At 34.2% G+C, this 10,813-nt stretch overlaps 1 protein-coding gene across 4 annotated transcripts in view; it reads left to right on the top strand.

Annotated features, from left to right (window-relative positions):
- LOC107753627 (calcium-dependent secretion activator 2-like) overlaps positions 1-10,813 on the top strand; it is a 158,460-nt gene that overhangs the window by 111,834 nt on the left and 35,813 nt on the right. For all 4 annotated transcript variants that reach the window (XM_016569837.1, XM_016569836.1, XM_016569835.1 and 1 more), the window contains exon 13: positions 3,610-3,797. In XM_016569837.1, coding sequence (XP_016425323.1) covers positions 3,610-3,797 — 188 coding nt within the window. The remainder of the gene's footprint in view (positions 1-3,609; positions 3,798-10,813) is intronic.

Below are 10,813 nucleotides of genomic sequence, written 5' to 3'. Positions count from 1 at the left end.
TTTTTTTTTCTTTTTTTTTTGCTGGACCAGTTGGGGAAGTAGTTCAGATTTGCGCTTGCCCTGACAATATTTCCACTGGCTCCAAAAAATTATACTTTTTTTATTTAGCATTTTAAAATTTTTAGAATTCATTAATTATTTTTTGCGTGTCACAAAGAAATATTAAAATATTAATAATAAATAGTAATATAATAAATATTAATAACTAAAAGAAGAGTACAGCAACATATTATCTTTTTAAGCAATAATATCTGGGAATTATACATTTATGTCTCTCCATGACACGGAAAAAAAAATCATAGTTTTATTTGTTTGTAATTAACTTAATTAATTTTTGTCTGTCACAAGTTATTGAAGCCCGGTGGACATCAGATGCAAATGCCCAAAATTAACCACATTTTTTTTAGTGTTCATAAAACTGTGTGTTTAATTTAATTGTAATTATTTTTCCCCCTCATTTTCATTTAAGAAGCTTAATATTACACTGTAAAAATTTTAATTGGAGTATAGAACCATTTCAGGAAATAGCTAATAGTATGTTTTCTGAAATATATATATATATATATCTTTTTTTTTTATTTAAATATATTTTTAGAAAAATATTTGAAGAGTTTATTTGCAAAAACAGATAACTCCATTTTTTTTAATTTTCAAAAATCCTGTTTTTTATTATGTTGTCATGTTTTTATTGTGTTAGTTAGCTGTATTTTTTAGTTATTTTTTACCTAATCAAAATATCCCGACTGTGTCACTTACAACAGCGTGATTTTTGAAAATTGTTAAAAACGGCGTTATCTGTTTTTGCAAATGAACTCTTCATTTGGAGAAAACACTATTTCAGTTTTTCTACTTTAAAATTTCACATTTAGTCCAATGTGTTACTTGCCTTTTTTTATTATTTGTGAATTTTTTTTAGCAATTTCTGAGTGAAAATAGTTTCTACACCCAACTTTTTTCAGCATAGAAATACTCCACATTTGTGTCGCTACATGGAGTTCTGGAGGGGAAAAAACTTTCGACATCTTTGTTAAACTTCCGATGATAAATGTTCCACAGAGGTAGAACTTGTTAGAAAACTCAACAGCTGTTTTCTTCAGTCAATGGTTTGTATGTCTAAAAGGTTACCAGCCAACTGGTAAGTAACTCCTTTTATTTACTCCCCCAAGCCAATTTTTACTTTTATTTTGACCCCCTCCGTGTGAGTGTGAGAAACTTGCTTTGAGATCGCAAGGTTGGATGCTCTTTGTGTAACATATCATACTCATATTCATATAGTATCACTAAATAATGAAGAGCTTGAAAGGCATCTGACTGTAATATAAGCACTTAACCTGCATTTAGAGTAATGTAGATAGCAATAGAACAGGTTTGCGTAGGTCAGACAGACCTTTTGGTGAAGGAAGAGCCATGGATGAGGCGACAAGAGAGACTGAGCTATCTCAAAATACACGGTGTATCAGCTTTGTTCGTTGGACTTTAATGAAGCTTTCTGTCTTTGCTCCTGCATGAAGGTCGCGGGGTCTCGGTATCTCGGCTGCTGCTCAGTGCTGTGAGTGCCAGTACCTTGTGACTATCGGTCTCCTGTGAACGTCTGAGACACATCACAGTTCTCCTGATTCGCGGCCCTCTGTACCGTCGTGGGTGAGCGGCACCCTCAAAGTGTTAATTTGCTAACGTTCCTTCAGAGAAGGCGTCTTAATTAAGTTTGTAAGATTCATGCCTAATTTAGTTATTATGTGAGGGATGAATGAGCTAATGAATGCAACAGGAGCCTCGCGGCGATCTCCACCCGCCCGCATTATGTGTGACTTTTCTGCCTATGAATTAATTGTTTGCACTTAACCTTGCACTCGTTTGTTTAAATGTTGGAAATAGACGGGGTGTTTTTAACAATATTTTTTGGAAGAGCTCGTCTCGCACGCTGCGGTTTTGTTTTTTTGTGTGTCTTGGCGTGAAATGAGAGGCGTGCTGAAATTAAACACTTCGTGTTCAATTAGCGTAGCAGTGTTGTTGAGAAGAAACTACAGTAGGTATGCGCGGCGGATGTCGTGACTTCTTAGAGGTCCTGCAGGGGTCGCGTAGAGGCAGCTGCGTTTTAAAAACTTTTTCTTCACTGTTTGCTGTGGTGCTTGTTGCTTTTGGCCTTCGGATACAGAATGTGTATGTTTTATGCCTTTATTAAGTGACATGTATTCAAGGTCCAAAATAAGCACCAAAATAAGCACCGAAAAGACCTTCTAGAGTTTATTTCAAGAATGATAGTCTGACGCTGTTGTAAGTGAGCAAATCAAATCAAAGACATACTGTACAAACGTTTATAAATTTTTTTTACTTGAGTAAACATTATACAGTTGGATATCTACGAGTCTCTGCTCTGAGAGAATGAACAGATTTGAGCTAGTATTTTGGGGGGGAAAAGTAACTAAAAAGTAACTCTATATATACTCAATTACTTGTTTAGTACTGTAAGGATTTTTAATATATTTATAATTACTTATGTACAATTACTTGTAATAACTTAAAAATTTGTTGAGATAACTTAAATATCCAACTCAAATAAAGTTAACTAAACTTATGATTTCAAGCATGGACACTTAATTTGTTGCAACAACAAATTATTACTTATTATAATGTTGAATTTTAAGTTGTGATAACTAATTGTAGCAAACATTTTTTACAGTGTAGTAGCCTGTCTGTCTGTCTGTCTGTCTGTCTGTCTATTTGAGCGCGCACACACACACACACACGCGTGTGGCGACACAATGACACTATGGAACCGGTCCGTGTCACTAATTAAAATTGCTTATTTCTCTGGATTTAAACATTCTTTGAAACATTTGGGATAATGTAAGTACACAAGTCAGCAAAATATATAAAACTGTTCTAGTGGTTTTTGGATATTTTAATAAAAAAATCTTACATATTGTGCCTTTAACAACCCATCAGCCTGCGCCATCTAGAGTTTCATGACTGAACTATATGTATATATATATATATACACACACACACACACACACACACACATATATATATTCTGTATACACTATAATAGTATACACTACAATAGACTTGAATAATTAAGTTTTTTTGTTATTTAGTCTCTTATACTCACCAAGGCTGCATTTATTTAATAAAAAATACTGTAAAAACAGTAATATTCTGGAAATATCACATTCTAAAATAGCCGTTTTTTATTTCTTTCTGTGATTTCAAAGCAGTCATTACTCCAGTCTTCAGTGTCACATGATCTCTCATAAATCATTGTAATATGCTGATTTGATGCTCAAGAAACATTTCTTATTATCAGTGTTGAAAATGGTGTTTGCTTCTTAATGTTTCTGTGGAAATACTTGTACATTTTTCAGGATTCTTTTCAAAGTTCAAAAGAACGGCATTTATTTGAAATATAAATCTTTTGTTACATTATAAATGTCTTTACTGTCACTTTTAATCAATATTCTATTAGAGTATAGTATAATATGATGTGATATAGTACAGTATAAATAGTCCAGAGAAGCAGAGATGTACTCTGGTCAGGAATGGCTGAGATCAGCTAATTGCATGTTTATAGTAAATGTGTTTTATTCTGAACCTGTTGTTGTGTTTCAGGGTTGGTTCAGCCCGGGCCAGGTGTTTGTTCTGGACGAGTACTGCGCTCGATACGGGGTGAGGGGCTGTCATCGTCACCTCTGCTACCTGAAAGACCTGATGGACTTCTCCGATAACAACGCCCTGGTGGACCCGACCCTCCTACACTACAGCTATGCCTTCTGTGCCTCACACGTCCACGGAAACAGGTATTACAGTAGGTTCACAAACGCTGGGTTATTTTGTACAACTTTTCATTGACATTAAATTTACATTTATGCATTTGGCTTTTATCCGAAGTGACTTCCACTGCATTCAAGGTACACTTTTTTATCAGTCCGTGCTATTCCTGGGAATCGAACCCATGACCTTGGCAATGCTAGTGCTGTTTAGTCTACAGGAAGGACGTCCGAACAGAATAAAATTCATATAAAAGACTAAATCAGTTTTATTAATAGTGTCATGTTTTTGCAAATTTTTTTACTGTACTTGTAAGTGATTTTATATACAAGTATTGTGAGTTATGTAATCAGATTACTTTTTTCAAGTAACTAGTAAAAAAAAACATTACTTTCAAACTTACTATAAAATATCTTGAGTTACTTTTTCAAATAAGTAATGCAAGTTACTTTATTTTCCCGTTTATTAATTTCACTTTTGGTGTGAAAGAGCCTTTACAGTTGCCAAAAATATAACTTTTGGGTTTTATTGTTATTAAAAAACAAAAGCAAGCCCAGCTCAGGGTTTACATATTATATGTGTGTGTACTGTGTATATTTATTATGTATATATAAAACACACATGCATGTCTATATTTAATAAATATGTTATCTTCATATATATATATATGTATGTATTTACTATTAGATTTTTTTTTATTCAGATGTGTTATACAATTAGCACAGACAATTACATTTCATATAGTATAGTAAATATTTTTTGTGTAGTGTATACATTTCATTGTTATTGGAAAGATATTTAAAAAATATAATGTAAGCACCTGACCACATGCAAAAAAGATGTTCTGTTATAATTTCTCTATGAAAATAAGCACTTTAGCAATGCCCCACAGCCCTTTCAAACAGCAAGGAACATTTGCTTTCCAAGGAGGTTGTGCATTTTGAATTCTCACGTATTAAGTGTTTGAAATCAAGGATTTCATTTGTGTTGGACAAATGAGAAGTCCCACATGTTTGATAGATCACAAAAAGAAGAAAAAAAACACTTCGAAAGGCTTTTGTCCACACATAATGTGTGGGCATACAAAAGGAACGACAAGACTGAAGAATTTCTTTAATCACTCGGGAGGCACTCAGCGTGGCAGCCATGTTCCCGCTTCACTCAAACAGAGAGCGTCTGCTTGGCAAATTAATTAATGGCTCCCTATTATCTCAAAACGCAAAGCAATTAAACCATAATTACGGAGTCCATTTGTGCAGTTTCTACATTTTAATATTTTTTCTTTCATAAGACCTCCGAGGATCAGAATTTCATATAACAGGCTTGTTTTCTGTAATTGATTGTGCAAATTATTGACGGTTCAAGACAGAAATGCGCTTTACGTTAGCGGTGAGAGGACTGAATGTGGCTCGGGTATGAGCAATGTCCCTTGTCCACTTGTTGGCGAAGTCCTTTGTGTTTAGCGTACACTGGAAGCTGTTCGTTTTCCACTTACCTCGAATCAGCCGTCAATTGACTTATTACATGTTAAATACACACGGATGTGCTCCCTCTCTTTGATGGCTTATTTAGTCAATTAGGAACAGTAATGATTAGCCTCTCTAGCTAATCACCAGTTACAAATGAGGAAAATTGGCATGAGTAGCTTTTTGTTGGAGGAGGTGTCATTTGAATAATGACAGTTCAGCTGTGAAGCCCACAGAGAGTGTTCATGGGAAATTCAGAAGGCACAAAAAGTGAAGTAAATAAAAAGAATGAACTCTTTAAAGCATGATATCCATTATAGTGCACAGATCTTCCAAATACATTTTTTACCCATTCTTGATGTTACCATTATATTTTATATATATACCTCGTGACCTTGTTATATTTCAAAGCCTATTAAATATTAAAAATAGTGACTTTCAATTATACTGTAATGTTGAATGGCTATAATTAATTGCTAAAATTGAGGGAAAATGCATTTAATAGAGATATCAGTAGCATTATTGGTATGATTGATACTGGCCTTCATTAATAATAGGCTACTTAGTAAAAAGATGCCATTAAACTCATATTTAAAATATACCATCTTTATGTTGTTTATTAATATGCGATTCATTCTGATTAATTACAGAAAAATGTTTGATTCATTATTAATTGTTTTTAATTGATTGACAGTATATATATATAATTGCAAAATTTTATATTGCACAATTCAGAATTCTTTTTTTTTCTTGGAATTGTGCAAAAAAAAAACTAGAATTGTGAAATATAAACTCAGAATTCTGACTTTTTTCTTGCAGTTCTGAGTTTATGTTTCACAATTCTGTTTTTTATTCCTCTGAATTCAGTGTTTACATTACGCAATTCAGTTTTTCTGCAACTCAGGGATTCAGGGATCTGCAACTTTTTATCTCACAATTCTGACTTCTGGCACATGTTATTTTATAATTCACAGTTTTGACTTTTCTTTACAGAATTGTGAGAAAAATAGTCTGAATTGTGAGGTAAAAACTCTTAAATACCTATTTTATTTTTTATCCCATGGCGGAATCAAGTTTTCGTAAAAAATGCATTATATATGAAATTATAATATTCTTGTTTAATAAACCTTTTAATAAAAAAAGTGATTTTACTTTATAATAATACAACAAATGTTGTTTTGAGAAATACAAAAAACTATAATCAGCTAAAACTGGTAAAAAGAGAAGCTAAAGTCCACAAATGAGATCATTTTTATCTAATGTGATGAGTTTCAAGGCTTTTTAACATGTGCACAGCTAGAAACGCTGGTCCAGACAACCTCGAATCTTCAGCTCAGATGTGTATGCATCCGCTCAACTGATCTAACACATCAGTCAATAACTCAAAGAGCACTAGTGACAGTGCAGCCTTGCTCATGGTGAGTGTGCAGCTTCAAACCTGGGAAGAAAATGTCTTAGAGTTGCTATCTTCTTTATCTTCATTTCATGACGGCTTTATTTCTGCTCTTCCACCCACTGACTCTAGTAGATTACAACAGAGACCACACACTTTCTGCAGGATTGCTTCCAGGAATTAATTTTCTTCATAGTGATTTCAAAAAATGTGTGCACGGTGTATTTCAGGGTTCCTCAATAGACGACCCGCGAGAGAAAAATTTTGGCCCACGCTAATTAATGTAATTTTCATGCCACAAATAATGTGGCATGAAAATTCAAACGCAGCATCAGAAAGCCACATTAACTTACATCGTGTCTACACTGGATGCGAGCGGCGTGGTGCGACGCAACAAAATACAATAGAACCCATTATAAACAGTGATGCTGTCTACACTGGATGCGGCGCGACACGACAAATCCCTAACAGTAAACTGACTCGTTCTATTTATGACGTACTGACAAAGTTCAAATGATTTCCAATGCTTTGTCGCGTCCAGTGTAGATACGATGTGACGGCAAAAACATGGCGAGTGTGAAGAAATGTGGACACGGAAAATAGACCATTCAAATGTGAATGGACTGAACTATTTTTGTGACTGATACGATCTTTATTATGGAATATACACGTGTTGGTTCGCAGTGAGTTCACAGTTTCAACGTACAAGTTTGTGTAATTTATTTTTAAGATCCGAGGTAAAATATCTATTGTTGCTTTCACTATGGCTATAAAGATCACACAAAATAATATTCAAACACAGATTTAACACTTTTAACATTGAATAAAGCATATAATCATTACCTGAGATTATCACTGTCATATTTTGTATGTTGTTCTTGCCACGATGTCGCAGAAAATAAAAACCATTTCTAAAATAGAATCCTGTGTCAGTATCTAAATGCAAAAATGTTCATAATTGTTTGAATAAAACAGACTACTGGGGGGGAAAATCTGAATATTTATCTTGTGACCATCTTGAGACTATTTTAACAAAAGCAACAATAATATAATAATTTTAATAATAATAATATATTTATTTATATATATAAGTCAATGGCCCTTGGCTTGGTATTTTTGGCAGAATTCGGCCCTCAGCATATATAATAAATATAATACTAAAATAAAATAATACAATATAATAATATAAAAATTGTTTCTGTAAATGTCTTTCTAGCATTCAGAGTTATGTTTTAGGTGACAATGGAACGGTTTATAAACGGTGAAGTGTGTGAACAGAGACTTCTTTCAGACATGTTTGTGAGTGCAGACATCCTCGTGGCACATTTCAGTCTGCGTCGCCTGCGTTTGACTGACAGATGCACCCTGAGCTCGACGAGGCTTGAGACTAAAGAGCAAGTGCGCGAGAGGAAACGGACAGGTGCGCCTTCATGTGTGAGATGAACGGGCCAGGACGGACTGACAGCGAGTGACAGTAATCACAATCTAACCTCTTTCTCACCTGTCAGTCTCTCGCCTGTCCATCATGCTTGGCCGCCCCGTATGACAAGAGTATTTCCCAGTCTGCACACTCACTTACTCACTGTAAACATGACACACATCCGGAGCGGCACCCTTTGGATTGTCACTTCTGTCTCATCCGTGAGGTCTTGATATGATCGGATACACACCAACCCTATCTGTCACAGAGGATGGAGTGCGTCGTTTCCCTTGCAAACACACAGCTCTGAACCTCACAACCATCTTCCTGGACAGTTCGGCACGGCCAGACTTTCCCAAGACTCCCGTCAAGGTTTAACCCTTGTTGACTGGCCCGGACGGGTCAATGTTTCACTCGTCTTAAACACGCTCGCTTCATCAGGCGCAAACAATAAGTCGGACCCCCAACAGGCCGCCACACTGCACCCGTTCCCAATGGGCCAGCACTGCGTGAGGTGGAGGAAGCCACACTTTGCAAGATTTTTCTGCACATTTGAGTTGCTGCTCTTTGAATTGAAGTATCTTGGAGCTGGTTGGGATCGTGTACTTACTGTTTGACTGGTTTTGCGTTGTGTTTATGGTTTTGCAGACACATTCATACCAAAGCAACTTATTATTAGCAATGTGAATAACAAGCACAACTACATTTTTACGTTTTCTAAAGGAAATGTGGTATTTGCCTGTCCAAAAGCTAGGTAGTTGCTTACTGGCCGAAGTCATTTTTTAAAATTGTATTATTTTATTTTATTAAATTTTATGTTATTTTAAAGTTTCTTTTTAAGGTTTTATGTAATAAAAAAAAAAATTCTTTATTTTTTTTTCAAGTATTTTTATTATTTATTTTTAAGTATTTCAAGTACATTTCTTTTACTAAATTATAAATGTTTATATTTACAAAAAAACCAAACAAATAATGTTTATTATTTTATATTTTTTTACATTTCTTTTGAAGTTGATTATAATATTTCTACTATTTTTCATTATACTTTTTACATCACAAATAAATGTATTTATTATACTTTTTGTTTACAAAGAATATGCATTTACTTTTGCAATATAATAATATAATCTACAAACAATATTATAAAATAATATAATCGATTTTAAGTTTAATATTTATTTTTATATTTTTAAATTTTATGTTTTAAAAGATATAAAATAAATTTATATATTAAAAATATTTTACATTTAATTTTTTTACCTTTATTATTTAATGTTTGTTTTAATAGTTCTATTTTATGTCATAATATAACAATTATTGGTGGTGGTGGCAGTAGTAGTATAATAATATATACTAGTATAATAATATACTACTACCACACCCAATAATTGTTATATTATTATTATTGTTGTTGTTGTTGTTGTTTATAATGTAATTTTATTTTAATACATTTTATATTATTTATTATTAATATATTATTATATTATTTATTATTATTATATTTTCTTTGCATAGACAATTTGCAATATAATATTATAATGATATTATGGTTCTATATATATATATGCTATGTTAATTTTATTTATTAATTAACATTTGTTTTTTCATCAAATAGTTTTCTGTACTATTTTTTTTTTTTAGAATAGCTGAAAATTATATAGGTATATAGGTATTTTTTTCATCTATCTTAGCCAACTGTTTGACAAGCAGAATTTACAACCAAATGTCACCGAAAATTAAATGTTTTAGTTTTTAAAGGCAAGACACCACATGCACATGATCAACAAATGTAACATACAGTGACGTTCAATTATCTGGCCCCAAACTCTCTCACACCGGCCCCTTGCCAGCAGGCCGTCCTTACTGTAAATCCTTGAATAATGATAGCAAAAGTGATGCCTTCCTCAGCAGACACCACTAATAATGCAGTGTTACGTAAGGTAGAATTGGATGTGTTTCAAGGATTCGTTTAGCATTAGTCAAGCCAATGGGAGGATGTGTGAATTGTGAGAGACTTAATTACTGACTAAAGTCGTAAGGCTTTGCTAGTCGTTGGTTTGCTGATGTACTGGGAGCCACAAACGAGGATGGACTCGACGTTATAGAGCGATTCTCGCTCGTGCTAACAGTTCAATTCCCAGGCCTCTTGTTAGAAGCAGTTAAACTAAGATGCCTTCCTTCAGAACTAATGAGCCTACACAGAACGGCAGACAAAGACACCGAGATTAAAGGGTCGATGTGGAGTTTATACACTCCTTCGCCTTTACCATAATGCAAAAAGGAGATTTTTTCTTTTCATTTGCAGGCGCTGATCTCTCTCTCTCCCCCCGCTCGCACACATACACGTCTTCTGCCACTCTTCACACCCTCTCTTTGTGTTCTCTCAGGATTAGCTGGCTCTTGTCAAAAAGAAAAGGCGGATTTCATTTAATGGAGAGAGGGATTTGAAGAACAGACAGGTTTACAAGTTGCCTTTACCTCTGCGTGTACGGAAAGCTCTCTCTACAGCGCTAAGCTGTGCCATTCAGAAAGTGTGCAGGGTTTGGATAGCGAGGCACAATGGCTTCTAACTAAACTGCCCATTGTCGACGGTTAAAAACGAACTTTAGAATGATTACTTTAGCTCTTAAAGTGCAATTGTGCAAAGCTTAGTCCTTGAACATATGCTGGCTACATTTGATTGTTGTACTGTAGTTATGTGGTATTGAGAGAAGCTCTGTAGTTTAAATCTGTGACCATTTGGTAGGTAGGTAGGTAGGTAGGTAG

The sequence above is a fragment of the Sinocyclocheilus rhinocerous genome, unplaced genomic scaffold (genome assembly GCF_001515625.1).
Source record: "Sinocyclocheilus rhinocerous isolate Xijiao unplaced genomic scaffold, SAMN03320098_v1.1 scaffold200, whole genome shotgun sequence".
Lineage (NCBI taxonomy): Eukaryota > Metazoa > Chordata > Actinopteri > Cypriniformes > Cyprinidae > Sinocyclocheilus > Sinocyclocheilus rhinocerous.
Note: the sequence above shows the minus strand (reverse complement) of the source record. Positions and strands in the feature narration are given on the sequence as shown.